The sequence below is a fragment of the Peromyscus californicus genome, unplaced genomic scaffold (assembly GCF_007827085.1).
Source record: "Peromyscus californicus insignis strain IS unplaced genomic scaffold, ASM782708v3 Scaffold_6__1_contigs__length_162567912, whole genome shotgun sequence".
Lineage (NCBI taxonomy): Eukaryota > Metazoa > Chordata > Mammalia > Rodentia > Cricetidae > Peromyscus > Peromyscus californicus.
This window is the reverse complement of record NW_026294584.1, coordinates 135,416,238-135,443,839: the sequence shown is the minus strand read 5'-3', so window position 1 is coordinate 135,443,839 and position 27,602 is coordinate 135,416,238. Positions and strand designations below refer to the sequence as shown.

At 40.8% G+C, this 27,602-nt stretch overlaps 1 protein-coding gene and 1 long non-coding RNA gene across 2 annotated transcripts in view; one reads left to right on the top strand and one right to left on the bottom strand.

Moving 5' to 3' along the window:
• The first annotated feature begins 926 nt into the window (after positions 1-926).
• Positions 927-13,626, top strand: LOC128098229 (uncharacterized). The gene is made up of 2 exons (XR_008214171.1): positions 927-11,449; positions 11,646-13,626. It is a non-coding gene; the product is annotated as an uncharacterized LOC128098229 (long non-coding RNA).
• The window catches only part of Kdm5a (lysine demethylase 5A), an 85,367-nt gene continuing 70,412 nt past the window's right edge, over positions 12,648-27,602 (bottom strand). The window contains exons 26-28 of the mRNA XM_052719055.1: positions 25,725-25,945; positions 22,840-23,250; positions 12,648-15,846 (exon numbers count right to left, since the gene is read on the bottom strand). Of these exons, the coding sequence (XP_052575015.1) occupies positions 15,640-15,846; positions 22,840-23,250; positions 25,725-25,945 (839 nt within the window). The 3' untranslated portion in view covers positions 12,648-15,639. The remainder of the gene's footprint in view (positions 15,847-22,839; positions 23,251-25,724; positions 25,946-27,602) is intronic.

The window sequence follows — 27,602 nt, the reverse complement described above, 5'->3', positions numbered from 1 at the left end:
AAATTAGTAAGACTCATCTAAAAATGTTGGCATTCTAATGTAAAGACACCAGGGTAAAATCAAAACTTAATTCTTGTGTCTAAAGCCACAACAATTTTTTTTGAGACAGGGTTTCTCTGTGTAGCCTTGGCTGTACTGGAACTCGCTCTGTAGACCACGCTGGCCTCAAACTCAGAGATCCACCTGCCTCTGGCTCCTGGGTGCTGGGATTAAAGGTGTGATATGAAGCATGATTCTAATTAGTCTTATCAATAAAAACCAGTTGTCAGATATCGGAGTGAAAGCTGAAAGATCAGAGAAGCAGAGCAGCAGCCACTAGAGACTTCTTACATCTACCAATTCTCTGACCAAAAAGGACGGAGATCCTCTCTACCTTGCTTTATCACTTCCTCTCTCCACCCAGTCTTGTCACTTCCTGTCTCCTGACTGTACAGACCTCCAGACCTCTCTGGTTAACTAGTGGCTAGCTCCACCCTCTGATCTCCAGGCGAGCTTTATTTGTCAGAACACAAACAGAATACACACAACAATGTGCCACCACTGCCCAGCTAGCAACAGTAATTCTAAAGGTTTATTTTAGTTACTTTTCTATTGCAGTGACAAAGCACCCACCAAGGCAACTTATAAAAGAAAGTGTTTAAAATTAGGCTTCTAGTTTCAGAGAGTTAGAAGCCAAGATAGTGGAGCAAAGACCTGGCGGCTGGGACAGCTGAGAGTACATATCTTGATGCACGAGGAGGAGGAGGAGGAAGAGGAGGAGGAGAGAGAGAGAGAATTCTGGGAATGACCTGTGTCTTAGTTAGGGTTACTGTTGCTGTGAAGAGACACCATGACCACAGCAACTCTTTTTTTTTTTTTTTTTTTTTTTTTTAATTTTTTTTAATTTTTACAGGGTTTCCCTGTGTAGCTTTGCGCCTTTCCTGGAACTCGCTTGGTAGCCCATTCTGGCCTCGAACTCACAGAGATCCGCCTGGCTCTGCCTCCCAAGTGCTGGGATTAAAGGCGTGCGCCACCACCGCCCGGCAACACAGCAACTCTTATAAAGGGAAATCATTTAATTGGGGTGGCTTACAGTTCAGAGGTTCAGTCATCATGGTGAGACATGGCAGCATGTAGGCAGATATGGTACTGGTGAGGTAGCTGAGAGTTCTATGGGGGCCAATTCTAACTACCACATTCTACTCCCTGGCCCCATAAGCTTTTCATTTCATATTAACCATTAACATTCATAAGTAACCATTTCATAATGTGAAATGTATTTAGTCCAACTTCAAAGTCCCTGTAGTTTATCACAGTCTCAGGAGTGTTTTAAAGTGGAAAGTTCAAAGTCTCTTCTAAGATTCATGTAATATCGTAACTGTAATCCCCTGTAAAATAAAAATAAAAAAACAGACCATACACTTTTAACATATAATGGCACATATACATTACCATTCCAAAATGCAGGGAAGGTAGCATAATGATGAAATATTGGACCAAAGCAAGATCAAAAACCAGCTGGGCAAACTCCGGATTCTGCATCTCCATGTCTGATGTCAAAGTGCTCTTCAGATCTCCAACTCCTTTCAGCTTTGTTGACTGTAATACACTTCTTTCTCTTGGGCTGGTTCCACTCCTTTAGCAGGTATCCCATGGCTCCGGCATCTCTAACATCTTGGGGTCTCCAAGGTAATCCAGGCTTCTCCTTCACATCTTCACACAATGGCCTCTCTGGGCCTCCATGCAGGAACACTTCTGACATATGCCTGGCCTCAGGGGATTTCCTTATTCTGGAGGAATATTCCGTAACTCCTTTCTTCCATCCTTGACTCTAAAGCTAGAACCACATGGCTGAAGCTGCCAAATTCTGCTGCATGCTGGGGCTGGAACATGACCCCCTCATTCAACTACACCTTCACCACTGTTTTACATGGTTTTCTTCACTGCTTAACCTTGGCTGTCCTGGAACTTGCTCTGTAGACCAGGCTGGCCTCAAACTCAGAGATCTGCCAGTCTCTGCCTCTGGAGTGCTGGGATTAATGATGTGTACCATCACACTCTGCTTTAAGCTTTTTTAAATTCCTTTTCACAAGTAGGACACTTACTGGGTGGGATCTTGCCCTGAGGTCACCACTCCCTTTAATTCATTTCTGAATCCGTTTGTCTCCTTGAACACAGGACTTAGCTCCACCCAAGTTCTTGGTGCTCCCTTTCTTCTCAAATATTACGTTTTGTAATTTACCCTGTTCAGCTTGCTCCTTTTCATTATAAATCTTTTTTTTTTTTTTTTTAAGATTTATTTATTTATTAGGTATACAGCCGGTATGACTGCAGGCCAGAAGAGGGCACCAGATCTCGTTACAGATGGTTGTGAACCACCATGTGGTTGCTGGGAATTGAACTCAGAACCTCTGGAAGAGCAGCCAGTGCTCTTAACCTCTGAGCCATCTCTCCAGCCCCTCATTATAAATCTTTACTAAAGTTACCACTAATAATCACATGACAGAGTGTATACTAGGCTGTTTTGAGATTTCCTCTGCCAACAGAATTAATCTCGAACTCTTCACTTTAGCCTCAGGCAGACTTTTTGGACAAGAACAAAAAACAGCCACTTTTTCACCAAAATATCACAAAAACAATCTCTAGACCACATACTAACATTATTTCCCTCTGAAACCTCTTGATCCAGGCACCCACACTTCAACTCACACTCAGCACCACTGTCTTCCATGATATTACCCTGCTTAAAGCATTCTACTACTTTTTTTTTTTTCTTTTTGGTCTTTTCGAGACAGGGTTTCTCTCTGTAGCCCTGGCTGTCCTGGAACTCACAGTGTAGACCAGGCTGGCCTTGAACTCACAGAGATCCTCCTGCCTCTGCCTCCTGAGTGCTGGGATTAAAGGAATGAGCCACCACCACCTGGCCTCTACTGCTTTCTTAACCCAAAGTACCAAAGTCTAAATTCCTCCAAACAAAAACATGGTCAGGCCTATCATAGCAATACCCTACTCTTGGTACCAACTTATGTCTTAGTTAGGGCTTCTATTGCTGTGAAAAGACACCATGACCACTGCAACTCTCATAAAGGAAAACATTTAATTGGGTAGCTTACAGTTCACAGGTTCAGTCCATTATTATCATGGTGGGACATGGCAGCATGCATTGTGCTGGAGAGGTAGCTGAGAGTTCTATATCTTGGGCAAACAAGAAGTGGTCTGAGACATTGGGCATGGCTTGAGCATATATAAGACCTCAAGCCCTCCTCTACAATGATACACTTCCTCCAACAAGGCCATACCTATACTAACAAAGCCACACTTCCTAACAGTGCCACTCCCTATTAGCTTATGAGGGCAAATTACATTCCAAACTACCACAGCCTGTGTCTTTTGAAACCTGAAATCTGACCCCCATTGGCATGCTTCTTCCAACAAGGCCACACACCTCCCAATCTTTCCCAAATATTTATCAACTGGGGACCAAGTACTCACGCATACAAGCCTATGGCCATGGGGGCGGGGCACTCTCCTTCAAACCACCACAGAGATATTGTTCTGATTTTAGTAACATCTAGTAGTTGACTTAAAACACAAGATTTTACATTTTGCTAAAAAATGTTTGTTTTCAGCTGGGTGGCAGTGGCACATGCCTTTAATCCCAGCACTCGGGAGGCAGAGGCAGGTGGATCACTGTGAGTTCGAGGCCAGCCTGGTCTACAGATCGAGATCCAGGACAGGAACCAAAACTACACAGAGAAACCCTGTCTCGAAAAACAGAAACAAAAACAAAAGTTTGTTTTCTGTGGTTTATGTTTCAGTATTTTGACCCCTTAGAACATTATCCTCAATTCCATATTCACTTAAAAGTATCTATTTATGGGGCTGGAGAGATGGCTCAGTGGTTAAGAGCACTGACTACTCTTCCAGAGGTCCTGAGTTCAATTCCCAGCATCCACATGGTGGCTCACAACCACCTATAATGAGATCTGGTGCCCTCTTCAGGCCTGCAAGGACACATGCAGACAGAACACTGTATATTTAATAAATAAAAATAAATCTTAAAAAGAAAAAAGCTCGCCGGGCGGTGGTGGCGCACGCCTTTAATCCCAGCACTCGGGAGGCAGAGCCAGGCGGATCTCTGTGAGTTCGAGGCCAGCCTGGTCTCCAAAGCGAGTTCCAGGAAAGGCGCAAAGCTACACAGAGAAACCCTGTCTCGAAAAACCAAAAAAAAAAAAAAAAAGAAAGAAAAAAGCTCTTAAAAAAAAAGTATTATATTGAGGCAGAGCCAGGCAGATCTCTTTGAGTTCGAGGCCAACCTGGTCTCCAAAGCGAGTTCCAGAAAGGCGCAAAGCTACACAGAGAAACCCTGTCTCCAAAAAATATTAAAGTCTTAAAATTTTTTACATTTATTTTGTGTGTGGGCATATATATGTACGTGGGGGGTAGAGGGCAGGGCTCATGTGCTACCTTGCACATGTAGAGGTCAGATAACTTGTAGGAATCATCGGTTCTCTCCTTCTATCATGTGGGTCCTGAGAATCAAACTCACTGTCAGCAGGCTTGGCAGCAGACAGCTTTACCTGTTGAGTCAGCTCACCAGCTGTTAGTCTTTTAAATGGTCACTTTATAAGAAGTATTGTTTGTTAGGTCATAGATCTGCTGCTTTAAGTCATGGTCATTCTCAGAGACCAGACGTGGCAGGCTGGTAGCAATCAGGTAGTGTCCTGGGAATAAAGGACTAACAGGTGCCTGCAGGGAGACTAAGCCTAACCCCTCCCTTACAACTGCAAGGTAAGTTTATGGTCCTAATGCCTTCCTCCATGCCCCTTGGCACATAAGCAAGGCCAGGCTAAGTCATGTGGTGTGGAACTCATTACTACCTTGAAGAGCTGGAAGAGTCAGCAACCTGTGTTTGCTGGATTTGAATGTTCTTTCCATCAGGTCCCTGCTAGGCTACACATGGCAGCTCTCTCTATTGCAGTTTCTCTGCCCTGAAGGTCTGCTCTCACCCTTCAAACGCCATCTCCTAATAAAGCTCTCATGGAGGGTGATCTCATGCCATCTTTCTGCCTTACCTGCCACTCGGTTCTTTTTATTTTTTTTTTTAAAGATTTATTTTATTTATTATGTATACAGTGTTCTGCCTGCATGTGTCTTTGCAGGCCAGAAGAGGGCACCAGATCTAACTGCAGGTGGTTGTGAGCCACCATGTGGTTGCTGGGAATTGAACTCAGGACCTCTGGAAGAGCAGTCAGTGCTCTTAACCACTGAGCCATCTCTCCAGCCCTCTTTTTATTTCTAACATCTGTTGTTGATCCCAAGCACCCGAAAGGTACACAAACACTGCCCTGTGACTGCCTTCTCTTTCCCACTCCAGATGAACACCAGGTTCCATCTGTTAGTCTCCATGTTTTGGTCATGCTACTGGGTTCTGATGGTCCCTTCTCTCCTCCATTGGCCTGTGAGCCTGGTTCACTCGGCACCAGGTGTTGTGTATCCTCTGCCAGCCTCCAAGCCTGACTCTCTCCCACACTGTCTGTTATGCTCTGCCTTGTCAGCCTCTGGCCCCTCTCCCTGATCCTCTTCCGTCTATTGCCCTCCTCCACCAGTGGACAAGGTCTGCGGCAGCCTGGTGGTGAAGTCAGTTTTTCCCTCCTCTGCTGAGCTCACCCACTGACAGCATGAACATTGTCAAAATCCAAAGTTGGGTCTGAAGACTCCATCAAGGTATTTTCTCAGACCAGTTGGTTCTTCAGGACAATGACCTGCCAGTCATGGCCATAGGGAAAAGTCAAGTCATTAGAACCATCTGCATCTTTCTTCCTTTGACCAGACTCCCCCACTCAACTCCTTGTCTCTGGCCCCTTCCCTAACTCCTAAAAACAGGGCAGCTCAAGTGGGCCCCACAATCTGAAAGTTCCTTTCACTCCTTCCATAAAGATAAACTCTTTGCCATCCTTCTCAAAGCTCAGCACACTTTCTGATGGCCGCTCAGCTCTGCTCTCTTCTCTCATTCCCCCTTTTGGCTGGCTTTTGTGAAAGAAACACGATGGATCCTTTTCAATACAAGAGTGCCTGAGATAGACTTCAGGTAAGCAAGAGGCACTGGGTCCCCTGCCCCAAAGTTGGCACCTGCTTGTCTGCCTTTCCGTTACCCTTCATTCAAACAAAAAGTTTATCTCCAGAGGAGAAAATGCAGGCTGTACACTATGTAGCTAAGCATGGGGAAGGGTGGATAAAACTTGTGTGATGTGTGCAAAGTCTGTATTTCCCTCTGTATTCAGCCAATGGTGAAGAGCAGGGTGGGGCCTGCTGATTAAAGCCACAAGAATGACTTCCACTGGGCATGGTGACCCATGTCTCAGTATTCAGCAGAGGCAGGTGGATCTCTGTGAGTTCCATGCCACCCTAGTTTATTTACATATTTACAGCCAGGACTGTATAGTGAGACCTTGTCTCAAAAACACAGAAAAACAACACAACACAAAACACCCGACAATGACGACAAAAGCCTGTTTCATGACTAACCAGAGCACCTGCCCTCTCGGCCCCTGCCCTTGCAGCTCATAAAAGTTACTGTCTTGGTTTGGCCATTCTGAGTCTCTGGGACCAGTTTTTATGAATTTGGGGTCCCACTCCTCACAATCTGGGGGCTTCTCTGGCACATCTGTGCTTAGAGAAAAATCCTTTTGTCTCCAGAGAGTGGGAGGAGTCCTGTCTCACTTGAGAGCCGTCAGCTCTGCCAGATCTTTGCCTCTGGTGTGAAACCCATGTAGGGAGACTTGAAGAGTGCTTTGTCAGAAAGGGACATCTGAATCAGCCACCTAAGTGCGCAGGAAAGGCAGGAAAAGTTGAACCTAGCACTGGCTTGGACATTTTGGGAGGGTGAAAGTTTGTGATTACTAAGACAACTAACTGCTCAATGGTACTCACTACTAGGTAAAAGAGATCTTGGAAACAAGGACCCTGTTCTCATGGGATGTACAAATACATCATGTACTGCAAAGTTCCATAAAAAAAAATAGACAAATACATCGTCTACTGTAAACGCCCATAGAAGAACAGTGCAGGTCACTGTGAGAGTGAATAAAAGGGCCTCTCGAGGGAGGCAATACTTGCGCTGACTTCTCAGAAATAAAGCTACAGCATTACAGAGGCAAGCCTGGAGTATACAGTGAATGCCAGTATGGCCGAGGCACTGTGACTGTGGACTTGTGTAAAAGGTAAGCTTAGAGAGGGAAGTCAGACAGACTCCACAGGACAAAACTGATCAGTGCTATGGAATAATCCTCTTGTACACCGTCAAGATTTGTCACTTAAATTGGTTAAATAAAATGCTGATTGGCCAATAGCCAAGCAAGAAGTACAGATGGGGTGACCCAACTAAGAATGTTGGGAAGATGAAGGGTGGAGTCAGGAGTCACCAGCCAGATGCAGAGGAAGCAAGATGAGAATGCCATACTGAGAAAGGATACCAAGCCATGTGGTTAAACATAGATAAGAATTATGGGTTAATTTAAGTGTAAAAGCTAGTTAGTAATAAGCCTGAGCTACCAGTCCAGCATTTATAATTTATATTAAGCCTCTGAGTGATCGTTTGAGGGTGGCTGCAGGACACAGGAAAACTTCCACTTACAGATCAGCTCTTCAATTACCAGACTAAATGCTGATCCAGAAAGAGAAAGCAGGGGAGACGAGTCAAGGGCTTGAACCACTGCATTACAATGGCAACAGAGACGTCAAGTGACAATTTAGTGACAAGACTTGGGAATCACCTCATCAAAAGTAGTAATTAGGAAAGCAGAGGATACAGAGAAGACTCCCTAATTTTAAGCAGATAAAGGAAAATCAAAAAACAAAAAACTAGTGACTAGGCCAACAAAAAGTTCTTGGGGGGTGGTGGTGGACAATTGTCATGGTTGGAGAAGTACCAAATGTCCACTGACTTAGCAATAGGGTTCACTGATGACCTTAGTAGGAATAAATAACTTCAGTGAAATAAAAAGGTAAATCTCAGATTGCTATAAATGAGGAATGACTGGAAAGTGAAATAGTTTGGCTACAATGGAAAGAGAAAGCAGGAAACAGTTAAGATGGATTCAAGAAAGAATATTAACATAGGAGAAACATGAACATATTCGTATACTAAAAGTGGGAGACACCCAAGATAAAAGAGGGGACAATGGATTGAGGAGATGTCACAGTAAGTAAGGTACTTACTGTGCAAGCATGAGGACTTCAGTTTGATTCCCTAAGAGCAATAAAAGCTAGGTGCAGTGGATTCCGAAAAGGTCAGTGATAAGCTGTTTGTCTTAACAAGGCCAATTACACGATGGCAGGCTAAGATCAGAAAGAAGAGCTGCTTGTACCCAGCTGCCCTGTTCTCATGGGATGTACAAACAAATACCATGTGGAGGTAAGAAGAGTACCATACACATTTTAGGAGAACATCCCTGCTCTTAATTGATGCACAGAATTGCAGTCTTGGGGTCCATGTGGAAATGCTTCTACAAAATTCAGAGCCAAGCAGAGGATGACTACCAGCAAGCTCTAAGATATGTCTTTGACCAACAGTTAAGACACATCTTTCTATAAGTAGAATGGGGATAGTCAATACGGGTTGAAAGAGTATGAAATCTTTCTATATTTTCTTATGACATCGCCATTTACAAATGACTTCCCTCCTAAAGGTTACAGAATAATTTCTGTATCATTAAGTAGGGATCTGTATCATTTAAGCTCTAGCACCTTCTTTACACCCCATAATCTCTTACGGGTGTCATGTTCATTAAATTTGTCTGTCATATTCTGCCAAGGAGAAAGATAACTCAAGTCCCTTTGGATTCACCCAAACTAACCTACAAACGGTAGGAAACCATGCTTACATATCCAACATAAGGTCACGCATAGAGCTAAAGTCCAAATTATCTTACTTCTAAATCCTTTTTTAAACTTCACCTCTAAGTCCCTGACAACTTAAAAAGGATCCTTAGTAAAAGTTTAGCACACGGAACCATCCCCTCATTTCTAAGGTTCCTCAGTGCCTTTTTGTTCACTGAGAAGATACACAATCCAGTTTCAAAACTCACATCTAACTTCCCTTTATAGAAATTATAAGTATTTCCTCCCTATTAAATTACAGCAGAAGCCGGGCGGTGGTGGCGCACGCCTTTAATCCCAGCACTCGGGAGGCAGAGCCAGGCAGATCTCTGTGAGTTCGAGGCCAGCCTGGGCTACCAAGTGAGTTCCAGGAAAGGCGCAAAGCTACACAGAGAAACCCTGTCTCGAAAAACCAAAAAAAAAAAAAAAAAAATTACAGCAGAAATATACCTTATGGAGCAAATAGATGAGAAATAATAGTTCCACAATTGCTCACTCAGGAGTTTACTTGCATAATACTTGGTTATATTCTTTTGCATTTTTTTCTACTTCTATCATGTGGCCTTCCATTTAGTGATGAAAATGAAGGAAATCTGAATCTTTTTTTTTTTTCTTCCTGTCAACTACTGAGTGAAGTTCCCAAGATACACTTCATCTACAACAAGGAATACCACACAAGTCTGACAGGACTTGTCAACTTAATTTCAAACATCTTTCAAAATCATTTTACAAGTTAAGAGATAACCAGGTTTTCTCCCCTCCTCTTTCTCCAGCTCTCCTCTCAACACATACATGGAACCACATACTTCTTTCCTGAAGCTACCAGGGAGCAATACTACTGCAGGCATTAGCATTTTCAGCAATGATCTGTCAACCACACTTGCACAATCTGGTGGTCTTGGCAATGGAGGGAAAAGTGTCATTTACGGGTTGGGGATTTAGATCAGTGGTAAAAGCGCTTGCCTAGCAAGCACAAGGCCCTGGGTTTGGTACTCAGCTCCAGAAAGGAAAACAAAAAAAGTGTCATTTACTCTTTTTTTGGTTTGCTTTTTTGAGACAGATTTTCTGTGTAGCCCTGGCTGTCCTGGAGCATGCTCTGTAGACCAGGCTGGCCTCAAACTCTAAGATCCGTCTGCCTCTGCCTCCCGAGTGATGTAATTAAAGGCATGCACCACCACCACCCAGTGTCATTTACTCTTCTAAGGTAACCTGGGTTTAAATTACTTGTGAGTATTAGAAGGCCAAAGGAAAAAGGAAGTATTCCCTTGTTTTCCCCATTGTTGGTTCTCAGCAAAGGGAGTAAGTCTAAGAACCAAAAGTAATAAAGGTCTAGTGGTGTAGGCTTCTATCACTAACTACATGGGAGCAGACACAATGAAAGCACAAGGCCCGTCTGGGCTACAGAGTAAGTTCAAGGCTAGCTTGAGCAACTTAATGTTAAAAGTAAAAAGGTGGTTGAGACCATAACAGTGGTGGATGTACAATCTCCACTATTTGAGAGAGGGCAAAGGAAGGATGTCTTTTGGTTATAGTTTCTTAATGAAAACAGGACAGACAAGTGGGGTGGTATAAGCCTGATATCCAGGCAGGAGGATCCAAGGTTAAAGGAGAACAGGTAAGCCTGTGCTAAACAGGTCATCTTAAAAAACAAAACAAAACAAAACAAAATAGACATGTAAAATCATCAAGAACTACTTCTTCTACACCCCATTCCAAACAAACACATACCCTATTTCTCAGCAGTGATAACAGGTTAACACCACCAATCAAGTCATTCTTCCAGCTTAGTTCTTTGTGTTATAGATAACAAGTAAAGTATTAGTAACAGCTTTGGCCCAGGTTAAACGTGGCTCCCAGTTATTGGCTAATTTTCCTCAATATTTCCAGTATTCATTCTCAGAATTTACCTTTACTTGGTTACCATGTGAAATCACACCAATACAAATGATGGGATGGGCTGAGAGTTGGGATGAGGAATCTGAGCACAGACACATATGGAAAAAAATTAGATGTAATAAAATTAGCCACATTTACCACAATTTTAGAAGACAAAAAAAAAAAAAAAGAAAGAAAGAAAAGAAAAAGACCATGCTCAAACATCATGAAATCAAGTTATTTCTGTAACTTACCATCAATAACTCTGGTAAATTTTAATGAGCATGTAAGTGGGAGGTTCAGGTCCTTAAAATATATTGTTTCGACAAACACATTATTGAGGGAGAGCACATGTCTTCTCAGTGCACATCCTATGCCGCACAGTAGTGGGTGGATCCAGGCCAAGAGAATACTCCAATTTCAAAGACACCAATGTTCATTCTTCTATAAATACCACTTGGCAAATCCCTACTCAAACAAAGTAATGGTGTGGTTTGACTTAAAGGAACAGATTTGAAAGGTGCAGTACTCAAAGACCTAACACAAAGCAACATTCTACACACATGAAGCTAATTCACATGTGAAACTTTATTGGACCTGGTCTTAAGGTTATATGGGGCTTCGACAACTTAAAATTTCCACAATTTGCAATTTTCAAAATTCATCCCAAATTGTTGTTTTCTCCTGCAAGTAGACTTTCCTAACTTTCTGAAAGGTAGGCTTTCTTTTTTTTTTTTTTTTTTTTTTTTTTTTTTTTTTTTGGTTTTTCGAGACAGGGTTTCTCTGTGTAGCTTTGTGCCTCTCCTGGAACTCACTTGGTAGTCCAGGCTGGCCTCGAACTCACAGAGATACGCCTGGCTCTGCCTCCCGAGTGCTGGGATTAAAGGCGTGCGCCACCACCGCCCGGCTAGGTAGGCTTTCTTAATTTCCTCCCTTTTCCTACTTTATTGGCTGACACACAGAGGTACTACAGAATTAAATCACTGACAAATAGTTTCTTTTTTTCTTTTTCTTTTCTTTTCTTTTTTTTTTGAGACAGGTTTTCCCTATCATGCTGCTCTGGCTGTCCTGGAACATGCTATGTAAACCAGCCAGCCTCTGTCTCCCAGAGTGTCAGGATTAAAGGTGTGTGCCATCACACCCAGCTGACAAGCAGTGTCTTCACATGAACTGCATCCAGCAAAGTAAGAAAACTGACGTTTCCTGGACTCCTGTGGAGAACAAAAGCAGAGACGGAAGGGAAGCACTAGTGAACTCGGGCTAATCTTAAGGGTCTGGCCGTATCTGGCTCATTTTTATCACGGACAACCACAGACTTAATGTTCGCCTTCCAGTTCTTTGAAGTGTGACATGCAGTAATTCATATCTCACTGAGGCACAAGTCAAGAGTCAGAAAGGCCACGCTGGTTTAGAGCAGCTTAGTGAGGGAGCCACGTCTCTCCATCTCCACATTCCACGTGGCTTCTGAAGGAACACAGAAGTGAAATAACATTTTTGAGAAGATGATGACACCTCTTCTCCCTAACTAGGGACTATTAGGTAACTATTGCCACCCTGTACTTCTGAATATGGGGATTGCATACAGTTCTAATGACAAGAACTGCCCTGTCAAGAATTATCTAAGACTTAACTACTGCTACTATTTTTTGAGACAGGGTCTTACTATGTAGCCCTGGCTAATGAGGAACTTGTTATGTAGACGAGGCTGGCCATGAACTCCTGCCTCTGCCTCCCAAGTGCTGGGATTAGTGTGTATATCACCATACTCCACAGACTTCAACTTTTTTTCATTCTGTTACCTTTGTCAAAATATCTATAATGAAGGCAGTGAGAAATAGTTTCAAAAAAATATTAAATGTTTAAGTCAAAACACTAATAATGAAGAACTGCAACTCTGAGGAGACAGAAAGAGAAACATTATAAATCAAGTTTTAATACAAAATGTAAACAAACAATACAGAAGAATGGAGTTAGTTGTAATTTTCATGAAACAATGTTTTACATTAGAACATCTACTTTTCCTTAAATAGATGACTCTTATTTCACTTAACTCACAAATTATAGGTTTTTTTTTTTTTTTTTTAATTTGTGGGGTGGGTAGAGTGCTAGTTTCTCTCTCATATCCTTAGAAGAATATTTTATAATTTAATTACTTCTATTTTATGTGTTTGAATATTTTCCTGAATATATGTCTGTGCACACGTGTGCAGTGCTCTTGGAGGTCAGAAGAGGACGTAGGATCCCCTGGAACTATAGTTACTGATGGTGTGGGCCACCATGTAGTGTTGAGAATTGAACCTGGGTCCTCTGGAAGAACAGTCAGTGCTCTTAACTGTTGAAACATCTTCCCAGACCCTCTCTTATATTCTTTTGAGTTTTGGCATAAATCTATGGTTAAGACAAACCAAATTTCTCAAATAAGTACAGAAAGAGTCAAATGAATCAATTAAATTATATATTTAAAGTTTCAAAATGTCAGAAGATGACAGGCAGCTAGTCACAGGTACAGACTGCCTATTTCTGAGGTCTCCAATGACAAACACTGTACAAAGTACACAAATTATTCCCTCAACAGTCACCTTTCAGCATCCTCATGGCTCTGTTCTGGTAACAGTTAATGGAAAATAGTTAATTGGAAGGAAAATCAAATTTTTTAATGCATTCTGGGATTCCATCACTTATATTTTAAATTTCCGAAGGGTGGGAGTACACTCAATTTTTAAACCACAGGTATTTCAAGTCTTTTACAAAGACAAAAAGGTAAAAAAAAAAAAATTGTGCTTTTTTTTTTGTTATAACATCAACCAAATAAAATTCTTAAATGATAATCTTCATAGTTTGGTAAAACAAAATATATGAAATTAACTAATTATTTAATTAATTAGTAACCGCTACTCACACCCACATGGAGATGGAAATTCAAGACACAAGCACAACACATTCAAACCACATAACTGGTCAAGATATTCAAATGTTAGTTAATAAGTGAAGAGACCAAAAAGTAGGTAGTATAAACCAGAAACTGGATGTTGTACCTACAGCCGTACCACCTGTATGTGTATATCTCATCTGACCTCGAAAGCTAAGCAGGGTCAAGCCTGGTTAGCATTTGGGAAGGCATTTCGTAAGAAAAACCTTTTCTCTTCTTAAGATGCCTTTTGAGGTAACCCTCATACCCACACAGTCTGTAACTGGACAGTACATCTCACTTCTAGTTACTAGAAGACATTTCCTTAAGAGACCGGGGCAATGGGGAGCAGAGACCACAAACTTTCTAGGTTTGCTCAATGCCCCCTTGAAGAGGACAACTGATGAGTTTAAGTCAAACTGCAGATTCTTAAGCCAAAATAAAGAACACAGGATAGTGAAGATAAATATTTTTAGAAAATTTTTTTGTCCTTTAAAATATATTAGTCCCCTTCTAGTAGAGTTTACAGAGTACACCTAACACCTTTATAAGAACCCAGGACACAACAGGGGAGAGGACACAGCACCATAGTTTCAAACATACAAAACATTCAGCACTGACCAGAGTAAGACCAAGCTGCCCAACAGACAGGGACAAGTCCCAACATGGAGGAAATATATTATCTATTCCAAGAGAAGAAAAGTGGAAGATATGTTTAGGTGAGAATGGAGAAGGGAGTGCTAACTCCTTGTACTACAAGGAAGGAATGGGATTTCTTTATCAAAAAGCAGAAAGAAAATGCAAGCTCCCAAATGGATTTCTGATGCTCAAACTCTGTCATACGCTGCTGGTAACAGTAAATATATATATATATCTATATTCATATATGTATATTAAAAAAGGAAAAATAATCTATAGAACAGTCAGTAGTCAGAGACATTTAGAAAAAAGTAAAAACAAGTCTTTCTTTCTTTTTAAAAACGGATTTACTAAAACAGCTTCACACCCAGAGGACCTATAACCCCATATCCTCTGATGAAGCCATGGTGTTATTCATCAACATCTTCTGGGGCTATGTTGGAAACTACAGGCATCAGGGTTAGGGCTGCAAGGCAAAAGCTGTTATTTGCCAGTCTTGCTCATGGCCATGCCTGAAGCATGGTGGAGTCTGGAATACTTGTGAATGAGGGTTTCCCAGATAAGCATGCATCACTGAGGCTCAGTAAAATGTTCTCATTAGTCATCCCTATTCCCTCCAGAAACCTGGATCCCATGTACCTCTCTTCTCTAAAACAGACCCAGACAGACTTCTCAAACCAATGGGCTAACTTGCCTTGAAATAAGGAAAAAACCTTCTTCCCAGAATCCAGTCTAGTCAGATTTCCTAACCTGCTGATATCCTCCTAAGGAAAGTGAGGGGCTCTTTTGGAGGACTTTCTTATTGGTATAAATAAGCACAAGCAGCTGAGGTCCACAGACTGCACTGCCACCCCGAGACTTCTAGAAGGGATAACTTTGGCCTGCTCCTCCCAGCTGGATCAGTGGGGCATAAATGCCAGTAAATTATGGAAAAAAGAGTTGTACTGACTCCTGATTCAAACGACCAGGGCCTTCTGATGGCACCTGAGGTTGTAACCTTTTACAACTAGTTTCAGTTGGTCACAAGCCACCCCTAATATGCCTCACTAAGCACATCAATGTGTTAATGACACATAGCCTTCCAAGAGTTCCATCAAGAACCTGATCTTGCAAACCATCCTCAAAGGAGTCAAGAGCTAAAATACTGGCTGCTGTACCAAGAAGACATCCTCTGCACAGATGATTGAGAATGTAGCCCACACAATCCATGCACAGAGGAAGCCAGCACTAAGAGGACTTTCTCTGAAGTCCATTCATCTTTGGAAACAACATTCTGAGTGGTCGACACCACTCTGCTTGATGAATAAGGTCTCAATGTGGTCCATTTCCCCCCATGTTGCAAGCTAATCAAGCATCTGCTAACTGGTCTCTTTAAGATCCTCCATTGGAAGTTTGTAGCTCATTATGAAGGGAGGAGGTGGTGCTTGGCCTGGGCTATCTGGCCCCTGCTTCTTTGCACAGTTTATACAGATGTAATCTTCATTTTCAGCCATTTCTGGGGATACACCAACACAAACTTGATGAAACCACTCATCACAGCCACCATCACATTGCACCCAGTCTACCTGTAGAAGATAAAGATTGGGAAATGTTAAGTATCGTAATAGTAAGACCAGAATAAAAGCAAACCAAAGAGCTTTCTTGGCTTAAAGGAGAGCAAACAATTGGGATATCCAGAGATAGATATGACTTCTTATGGGGTTATTTTTCAAAGAAAGAAGCTGATAAGTTAATACCCCCAAATTATAGTTTACCATAGTGTGTCCACAAAATTAGGCCTCTTAGGTACTCTATTACCTCATGAATACCTGGGGTTCCGTGTGAGGCAGAAACATGATTGGGGAATACTTGACAAAAAAGAAACTTCTAATAGAGCAGCCAAGTAGTTTTAGCTAATATTAACAGGTTCTAGGCTCTAAGACAATGCAATTAACAATCAAGAAAGGAAGAGTACAACAATGTGAGGCAATCCTGTAGATTAGCTTTATTTCAAAGAGATAAGCCAAAGTACTAAGAGCATTAAATACCTTTTTAGAAAAGCAGTCACATAGGCCACTTTTAAAACTACTATTTTTTATTCTTCTCTTCTTCCGTTACAAATACAACTCCCTATAAAAAGTTAGCAAATATCAGAGGTCAAATCTTACAAGTTAACCAATTACAACAGTCAAAGACACAGGTCAATAGATTACTCTGGGGTTTAAAATTAGTCTGAAAAAATGACAAGTGTCAGCGGCAGATGCCAGGCCAACACTAATCCTTCAGGGCCTACAGTGACTACAGGAGACAGGAAAGGACTTTGGCTTGGTGACTTTACACCTTGGTGCTTACAGTAAGGCAAGGTAGTGTAACTTCAGGCTTTTCTGTTTGGAAGGCGATTGTGGTTCTTACACTTATGTCACAGTAGACAGGATTCTATCAGGATGAAAAGAGCTAGTCCTCCTCCTTCACAGTACAAAGGCTGATCACTGTGGTGGTGATACAGGAAGCCACTTACAACCATGAGCTTTGTCAGACAGCCAGTGGAGAACAAAGGAGGCCTTGGCTAGGAAAGTAAGTTTTATTCAGGGAAAGTGAGTGGTTTTCAAAATGTTTCCGTAGCTTGTAAAATTTACAACAATCATGTCAGTAATTTTGGACTTGTAATAAAAGATGGAAAAATTATTTATAAAATATTGTCATTTGGCTTTTGTTAACTTTTATCATTTCTATTTTAAGTACTTTAAATACTTGTATTTTTTAAAAATTTTTTTTTCTTCCCATAATCAAATTCTTTAGGTGTTCCCCTTAGGCATATAGTCTTACTGCGTAGCCCAGGCTAGCCTGAAACTTCATTTTCGGTCTAGCACTCCGCCAGGCTCAAAGGAGATCCTCTGTCTTAGCCTTCACAATGTTGGGATCTCAGAGGCAAAGTTTTAAGTTTATTAAAGGAAAGTACACACTTAGAAGTTGAGTGTGGACTTCAAGACATTCTAGATGATTCAGACCACTGATATCTCTTCTTTGTGATATTGCTTCCTGTAAGTTCAGAGCAACTTTACTCCCACCTAAACTAAATTCTATTTATTTGTAACTGTATGTTTTGCCTCAGAAGAAAGCAAAAGTATAGTTAAGAAACAGATCACAATGACCCTGGTATAACCAGCGAAAAGTTAGATAACAGGCTGTAGAATAAAGTAAATATGAAGGAGCTATAGGAAAGTAAACATTTATAAACTGCTAACCATTGCAGGTGAACTGAAGATGCATGTTTCAGGTGTTTGGAGCTTATAAAGGAATTAGAAAAATGACCTGTGTTTCATGGAATTGCATAGATTTGGGATAATATGATTCCCCCCCAACCCTCAAAGACAGTGTTTCTCTGTGAAGTCCTGACTGTCCTGGAACTTACACTGTAGACTAGGCTGCCTTGAACTCATATAGAGATGTGCCTGCCTCTGCCTCCCAAGTGCTGGGAATAAAGGTGTAAGTCATCATGCCCAGCTACTATGATGCTTTATGATGCCACTCCAACCAACAGATTCCTTTACTCCTACCTCTAACCCTATTAATCCAATCAAGACATTTATGCTAGTCCATAGTAAAAAATGCTACCAATTTAGAAATATTTGCTACCTAAAGAAAAATAAATAAAAAATCATTCTATGGTTTTTAAATTTTTCACTGTACCCAATGGCTTCTAGTTTCTAAAAACTTAATCTATTATTTCCTTTTAAGTAAGGAAGGCATGAGTCAGGCATGGTGGTGCATGCCTTTAATCCCAGGACTTGGGAGGTAGGTGAGCAGATATCTGCAAGTTTGAGGCCAGCCTAGTCTATAAAGTGAATTCTGAGACACCTAAGGCTATTACACAAAGAAACCTTGTCTTGAAAAATCAAAAAACCAAAAAGTTTATATATATATATATATATACATATATATATATGTATATATACATATAAAGCAGTATTTTCTCTTGTGTGATTTTGACTAGAAGTACCTTCCTGTTCTAGCTCTTCCACTATTTCAAAAAAGATACCATTTTTCTTGAGTTAGTCACTGATGTACAGATTCTACTGCAGCCTTCTAGTTATGGAACAATCTACCCTGATAATACAGTAAGGAAAACTGTATCCTTCACTGACCAACTCCTTTGTGAACAATCAATCTGAATTCCACTGCCATACGAAAAGCCCCACAGGATCACAAAGCAAAAAAAAGTTCAGAATGTCAACTGAATCCACAGACAATTCTGAGAGAGGCAACAACCTATGCAGTAACCTAAAAGTTCCTAAGCATGGAATCTGGCTAACTGCATTCTACATTCTAATAGTCACACCTACCTGCATTCACTGTTCCAGGGAAAAGGGCTTCATCACTCAGTAAATTAAAAAAATAGTAATTAACTAATTCCTCCAAAATGCAAGCATGGTGGCATATGTCTACAGTCCCATTAATTTGAGAGGCGCAGGCAAGAGGATCTCTTGAAGCCTTACAGGTAGCATAGCAAGACCCTGGATCTTAAAAACAAACAAAAAACCTACACCAACTATGAGCTGATAAATTAACCAGTAAAAAAGTACAAATAGGTTACTGTGTTCAGATGTAAGAGAACAGGGCCAGAAAGATCTCTTGTAGGAAGAGCACTTGCTGCCAAGCCTGACAATCAATATGAGTTGATGTCTTGGGTGGATTCCACATGGTGGAGAGAGAACTGACTACTGTCCTCTGACTACCATGTGAACCCCCCCCACACACACAGACACACACGTTAAGTAATATATTGAGGTTGAGTGTTTAACAGCTCAGTGCTAAGAATGCTTGCCTAGTATCTTTAAGGATTTAAGGACCTGGGTTTTATTCCAGTATAATCAAGAGAGAAAAGAAATGGAACGTGAAAAGAGGGAAACAGAGTAGCAGAAATAATGAGAGCCTGACATTTTGTTGTATGATTTCACACTCAGACTTAAGTTCTTGGCAATTTGTATTTTGTTCAGACCTTAGAGCATAATACTGTTTTTTGGGGGGGGGGTTGCTATTTAGTGATACTCTTAGCTTACAAACATTGTGAGTAACCCTTCCAGTTTGCCTACGAATGACAGATTTTCTAGTAGGTAAAATCTTCCACACTAAGATCTAGACAGTCCCAGACAAACTGTGACATTTGGTCACAATCCTGTCTCAGTACCAGGTACGTGTCTTAGACATTTACTTAATCTAGCTTTTGGTAATCCATACTAAAGACAGCTATGACTGGTAAAGCCAATAAACTCTTTGATTGAGCCAGTATCTTCACAAAAATCTTTTTTTTGCTTTTCGAGACATGGTTTCTTTGTGTAGCCCTGGCTGTCCTGGAACTCGCTCTGTAGATCAGGCTGGCATTGAACTCACAGAGATCTGTCTGCCTCTGCCTCCCCAGTGCTGGGATTAAAGGTGTATGCTGCCCCTGCCCAGCCACAAAAATCTTTTAAAATCAATGACTAGCAGATACTAAATATGTGAGGCAAGAATTTATAAATGTAAATATTTTGATTTACTATAATAAACATCTTATAAAGAAGTGAGTAATAAACAGTTCCACAAAGGGAATAAATTATGTGGAGAGAAAAACAGTGTATCATTGTATGTAAAATGATTATTCTTTTTTTGTTTTTTTGTGAGACAGGGTCTCACTATGTAGCCCTGGCTGTCCTCGAATTCAGAGATCCACCTGACTCTGCTGTCTGAGTTCTGGGATTAAAGCCATACACCACCATGCTCAACTATGATTGTTTATTCTAATGCTGAAAATAAGAAAAGCTACTCAAATATTAACCTAAAAGAATTTTTTCTTTTAAGCATGTTTCACTGTTAACACAAAGATAGATACAGGAGCAGACTTCAGGGAGAAAAGGCTTCTCTGGATTTTAAAACATTTCTGAAATACCTCTATATTGTTTTAAAAATTAATTTTAGCTCAAACTTCATAACTGATGGAAGAAACAGCCTTTCAGAACCCTTCACAGTACTCTGGTGTTATCTTTCTTTACTCCTTGTAAGTTGTTTTGAAACCGAAGCTAGGAACATTCAAGTAACCACTTAATTTTTCTATTTTTAGAAAAAATAACAGCCATTACTGATAGGAAAACTGATGAAGGGACATTCAGCTAAAAACGAATGAACTCTAAGGTTTTTCTTATTTGCATAATATTTTCCTGAAAAAGTGTTTTTCTTATCTGAAGTTATATATTATTTGTTAGACACTTAACTACAAATTAAAAAAGTTAAAAATTCTTAGTAAAACTAGTGCCAGAAATAAACTGCAAAATAGCAATGGCAGATGAAATATTTATAATCTGAAATAATCTGTATAGAATTAACAGAGAAGTATAACATTAAATTTATTTCACTTAAGCTAATGACAGGGAAAAACACATTATGCTCATCTTTAACTGTTTAATATAGACATTTTCCCTGAATATGTAGCTAAATCTATGTTCTATGAAAATGTACCCACACAAATACCAACTATTGTAGGAACAAATTTCATGGTTCATTTAAAAGTAATGACTACCTCTTTACACTTATATAGCACTTCCTGTTATGAAATGTCTTCATAGACAATGTTCTATTTTTCATAAGTTAATTTTATATTTAATCATATAGTGAATGGGGTGGTAGTACCTGTAGTGTTTGCGTGCTGAAGGAAGAGGACAGGATAATCAGTGAACTGACATATTGTTAGCACTGAAATTACTGAAAATTAGCTAAAGAAGAAGAGAGAAGAAAGATCTAACAGCAATGAGCTACTAATATTTTCATAGCCAAAGAAGAAAAGCTAACCTTCCATCAGCCTGTTTAGTAAATAAACAAAAATTATCCAGGAGTTAGGAACCTGATTAGAGAACCTCAGTCTGGAACAGTCAAAGAGCCAGGGTTGCCTTTTAAAAGGTTTTGGGGTTCTACCACTAGTAAGTTCTGTAAGTTCGGTCCATCATATATGCAAATGTGAGGAGCCAGAATAAGAGACCTCTCAGGCCCTTAGAGGCTCTAAAATTGTGTTAAGTACTTAATTCGAGTGGGGCACCCCCTTCAAGAAACAGTGGCTTTATTTATCTTTCTTTCTTTCTTTTTCTTTTTTTTCCAAGACAGGGTATTTCTGTGTAGCTTTGAGCCTTTCCTGGATCTCACTCTGTAGTCCAGGCTGGCCTCAAACTCACAAAGATCCACCTGCCTCTGCCTCCCGAGTGCTGGGATTAAAGGCATGCGCCACCACTGCCTGGTCCTTAGCTTTCATTTTTAAGCTGAGGAATATTTCACATTCTAAACAATGAACGGTCTGAGAATACACTCAACATTATAAACTGTGGGTGTGGTGTCAGGAGGTCAACAGCAGCTATCTAGTGCGCCACCTCACTTTTGACACAGGATCTCTCACTGAACCTGGAGCTCAGCAAGCAGCTCAAGTGTGGCCAGCAAGTTTGGGGGCTCCACCTATCTCCACATCTGCCCTCCCTCCCCATTTTGCCTCAGTGCTGTTGTCACAGACACGGTTGTGATGCCCAGCTTTTATATAGGTTCTTGTACTCAGAACCTTAGATGTAAGCACTTCACAGCTGAGCTTTCTCCCTAGCCCTTTAAAATTAAAATTATAATTATTGGTTTTAAAATTTATTGTTGAGACAAGATCTCACTAGGTAGCCCAACTTGCTTTCTAACTTGAAACCTTCCTTTTCTCTGCCACCCAGATGCTGAATTACAAATGTGTACCGCCACAATGGCTCCTTATTAGTATTCTCGACAGGAAGAATAAAAGATGTTTCCAATCACTTAAAGAACTGAGATCCGTCCCCCTCCCCCAATGAAGTCTGTCCATTTCTCCCAGAAATTAACATAACTATTACCTAAAAAATAGCCAACACAGAATTACTGTATTTAAAATTTAGAGCTAAGAAAGTTCCTACATGTATATGAAATAAAAATAACAGTCCACATATGGGAGTCAGAGGACAACTCAAGGAAGCTAGCTCTGTACTTCTGCCATGTAGTCCTTGGAATGAACTCAGATTGTCAAGCTTCGCAACAAGCACCTTTAACCACTGAGCCATCTACTAGCCTAGGCTGAAAAATTCTAAGAATACCATTAAGAGTATGAATTATTTGCTTAAAAAAAATCATATTCTATTTAAGAGAGTATCCTTCATCTAGAGTGTGAGTAACCTAAGCATGGACTTTTTTCAGGTTATTGTGGCTAACAGATCAGTCATCTAGTTCTGAATCACACCAAGGGAGGTTGGAAGAGTGGTTTGAAGCCTGACCTGCAAACTGTGTATGAAATACACTGCTTGCCAAGAGTGTCAAGGGATTTTTCTATCCTTCTGTGTATCTCTAAGTAAATGACTTAAAAGAAAGCATTTCCTCCACTAGGTACACTTAAGTAGCTTCACTATTTAAAATGGTTTATAAAAACTGTAGAAAAAAATGATGCTAGAAGTCCAAATCCTGGAGTCACAAATACAGTTATCATTTTACACACACATCTCCACAAGCATCATTAGCTCTGGCCCTTTCACACCCGTCGATGAGCCCTTGCACCTCACCTTGTCCTTGCACGGCCTTTGGCAGTTCTGGGCTGCGCACACAGCATTCTCATCGTCAGACTCCTCTGCTCCTGACCAGTCATACTTTGAGGGGATATCCAGCACTTTTTTCTCTCTTTTCCTCTCAGTACTCTCTTTCACAAGCTCAACTTTGGCTGCAGCGGCCTTTTCTTTCTTTTTCTTCCTCTCTTCTTCTTTTGCTAGCTTCTTGGCCAATTTGTTCAGCTCTTTTGATTTGTCCACATTTAATTTTAATTTCTTCTTTTTAGGTTTATCTATTTTCTTTAGCTCCTTGGTCTTCTGTTTTCCTTCTCCAAAAAACTGTTCTACCTTCTCTAGCTTCCGCTTCCGTTTCTTCTCTGAAGAATCCTTTCCTTTCATTTTTAGTGGTTTCTCTTCCATGCTATCGTCCTTCAAAAATATAAAATTAATCAGAATTTTAATGCAAAACTTTAAAGAAATAGTGCCATTCTATTCTGTAAGGCACTTAGAACAAATGAATTAGCAGACACAAAAAGTAGAATAGGAGGTGAAGGAGAAGAAACAGATTTCCTGTTTGGGATGATTACAGAGTTGTGGGAAGCTGGGCATTGGTGGTACACATCTGTAATTTCAACACTTGGGAGGCAGTGGCAAGGGGGATGCTGCAGGTTCAAGGACAGCCTGGTCTATGTAATGAGAGTGTGTCTCAACTTCCCAGGTCCCAAAATGAGTTCTAGGGATGGACTGTGGTGGTATTTACATACAATATGAATGTACATAATACAAGTGGTTTACTTAAAAAAAAAAAAAAAGGTAAGATGATAGCTCTTGTGATGTAGCCACTGCACCAAAGATTTTTTTTTCTTTTTTAAAGATTTATTTCTTTATTATGTATACAGTGTTCTGCCTATATTTATGCTTGCAGGTCAGAAAAGGGCATCAGATCTCATTATGGATGGTTGTGAGCCACCATGTGGTTGCTGGGAATTGAACTCAGGACCTCTGGAAGAGATGGCTCAGTGGTTAAGAGCACTGTCTGTTCTTCCAGAGGTCCTGAGTTCAATTCCCAGCAACCACATGGTGGCTCACAACCATCCGTAATGAAATCTGGTGCCCTCTTCTGGCCTGCAGGTGTATATGCAGACAGAACACTATACATAATAAATAAATCTTAAAAAAAAAAAAAAAAAGGCTGTTTAAGAGACAGATTTGCTGGGTATGTAGCTCAGCAGGTAGATCATTCATAAAGCCCTGAATTTGATCCCCAGCATACCATAACACCAGATGTATGTGTAGGGGGTATGTGCCTATAACCCCAGCATGTGGGAGGTAGAGGCAGGAAGATCAGAAGGTTAAGGTCATCCTTTGCTACTCAAAAAGTTTGGGCTGCCAAAGTCCCTGTCTCAAAGAAAAAAGGAAAATAAATAAGAGACTGATTAAGCCAAGTACGGTTGTGCACACTTTTAACTGCCCAGCACTCCAGAGGTAGAAGCAGGTGGATCTCTTTGAGATCAAAGACAGCCGAGGCTGCATAGTGAGTGAGACCCCCTTTAAGAGAGAATATTCAATGAAGAAAAAAGAGTAGAAAATAAAACCAACCCTATATTCAGGAATGGATTGCTCATGCCTATAATCCTAGCATGATCAAAGGAGATGTTAACACCATTATGAAATACAAACTGCTAATGTAAATGTAGTACATGACTGTGAACTCTCCTTTCCAACTCATCTAGTTCTGCTTAACTACCCCCTTACCTTTTTTCCTGTGCACATGCACACACCTGTGGCATGTGTATATATATGTATATAAGTTCCAATGTGTGTGGAAGCCTGAAGTTGGTATCTGTCTTCCTCAATCACTCTCCACCTTATAAAAACTGAGGTGTGTTTTCTTGCTGAACATGGAGCTCACCATTTTGGCTAGTGTGACTAGCTAGTTTGCTCCAAAGATTCCCTGCCTGTGTCTCATACACTGGGATTATTTAATGGCCAAGAACATCTAGGGTTTTCTTTTTTTTTAATGTAGGTGCTAGAGCTCCAAACTTTGGTCCTCATACTGGCACAGCAAGCACTTTACCTACTGAGCCATCTCCCCAGCCGCACCTTCTAAAAATTACCACATTTATTCAGTTCTAAGACAACTGTTCTAAAACTGTTTGATTTCTTTAAAGAGACATTTAAAATTATATGTATATATGTATGTGTTTCTGTGTGGATATATGCTTGTGAGCTGAGGGGTTTTTGGAATAAAGAGGGCTTCAGATCCCCTGGAGCTGGAGTTACAGGTGGTTGTGAGCCATCCAACATGGGTGCTTGGATATTCTCTTAAACACTGAGTCATCTCTCTAGTCCCTAAACTGCTTGATTTTTGTTTGTTTGTTTGTAGCCCAGGCTGGCTTCAAAGTAGTCAAGGATGACTTTTAATGCCTGATCTTCCTGCCTCCACTTCCTCTGTTTTATGATTATAAGTCTGCCACGATACTTGGCTAAATGTTTTTTAATTCGTGCTTTTTATCAAGCAGAAATAAAAGAACTATTACATAAAATTTCAATAAAGAAAACAAAGGAGGCCAGGTGGTGGCGCACGCCTTTAATCCCAGCACTTGGGAGGCAGAGCCAGGCAGATCTCTGTGAGTTCAAGGTCAGCCTGGTCTACAGATCGAGATTCAGGACAGGCACCAAAAACTATACAGAGAAACCCTGCGGGGGGGTGGGGTGGGGTGGGGGTGGGGGTGGGAGACACACACACAGGAACAAATACTTTTGCTTAAATGAGAGAACAGGACTGCCAAATTACTACCCACTCAGCCATCCCTTTGACAGTATATGTGATACTACTAAGGAACACGGACATGTTAAATATCTTTAAAAAATCACTATTGAAGTTAGTATGAAGTCCATACCTCCATGATATGTAAGAATCTGTCCTCTGAGGGTGGATGTGTGGCCTGCAGAATCCGCCATATGTGTTGTGTCTCATCCAGAGACACTTCTAGGAGGTCTCCAACCATCATGAGTTCTTCCAGCTGGGCTTTCGCTCCAGGAGACAGCTCCAGCACTGGAGGCTCCAAACTCCGGGGGACCAACGGGCTCTTCCGAGGCTGCTTCCTTGGTGTGCTTGAACCTTTCCCCAAGGCATCAGGAAACAAAGAAGTAGAAATGGTACACAAATGTTTTCAAAGTCAATGTTTAGGAAAGGAATTTACCTCTCCCCTCTATAGTAAATTTAGATAACTGAATTCATTATATCACTATCAAAAAAGGGTTTTCTGCATGTTTTTGCTTTGGGGGGGGGGGGAAGCAACCCCCTCCCAAAGAAAGTTATTATGTTGACTAGAGTGGTTTCAAAAGGTCCCCTCATTTCAAGCTCCCAAGTAGCTAGAATATAGGCATGTACTATCAGACTTTAAAATAAAAATGAAATAAAAAAAAAATGAATATAGGAAGTTGGGGACATGGCTCAATGCACAAAGTATTTGCTACACAAGCATAAGGACCCAAGTTTGCATCCCCAGCACCTCCCACAGGAAGCTGGGTGTGGCAGTTGGCAACTCTAACTGTAACCTAGGGCTGTGATATGGAGACAGCCAAATATCCCTGGGGCAGCCCGTCTAGTTCATCAGTGGGCTTCAGGTTCGAATGAGAGATCCTGTCACAAAAACCAGGACTGAAACTGATAGTGGAAAACACCCGACATCAACCCTATGCCTTCGAGCACATATACAACCCCACACGCCCCACACACCCCACATGAAGCTAAAATTCTAAGGGCCACCCTCAAATAGCTGATTTACAGTGTAAAACTGGTTCTTACAGGGCGGTGGTGGTGCACACCTTTAATCCCAGCACTAGGAACTAAAGGCAGTGGCAGGCGGATCTCTGAGAATTAGAGGTCATTATCCAGAGCAGTGAAATAAAGTATTACTTATTTTCTCTGGGTAGAAGAAAAATGAACACCATTGAGAAAACATTCATCAAAAGAAAGAACTTTCTAACAATTAAGAATAGCAAAAGGTGGGACTTGAGAGATGGCTCAGTGGTTAAAAACATTGTTGCTCTTGCAAAAGATACAGGTTCAAATTCCCAGCACCCACATGGTTAGCTTACAACTACCCATAACTCTAGTTCCAAGGGATCCAATGTCTTCTCTTGACTTCCTTAGGCACTAGGCATAGACACAGTACACATACATACAAGCAGGCAAAACACTCACACACATTTTAAAAAGAAAAAAAAATTAAGACAAAACAACAACAAACCCCGTAATACTGAAGCCCAACCAGGTACAGTGGCACACATTTGAAATCCCAGCACTCAGGAAGCTGATACAAGAGGACTGCTGCAGGTCTGAAGCCAACAGAGAATTAAACCAGCTAAAGTTAGAGTAAGACTCTATCTCTAAACACCCCCCAAAAAACTCCACAAAAGTAAAGAATACCCAAGGCTAGCATGAATATTCCTTTTTTTTTTTTTTTTTTTTAAAGATTCAGCTGGTACTGATCAAGCAGAGGGTAAGTGAAGGTCTGCCAGAGATTCTACAAATATAACATGTGACTACGAGACCTATAAAATTTTCCTAATTAGGACTCTATAATTCTATTACCTTTTCAGGCTATCATCTAATGACAGAAAATGAAAAACAGACTTTGACTTTCTCCAACCACAAAAATGTTTTCAAGTTCTCTTAGTAAGTGACAATCAGGTATATATTCAAGAGGGATTAACAACCTGAATTAATATGATGTCTTTTCTATCTGTTTCAACTTACTTTCTACACATAT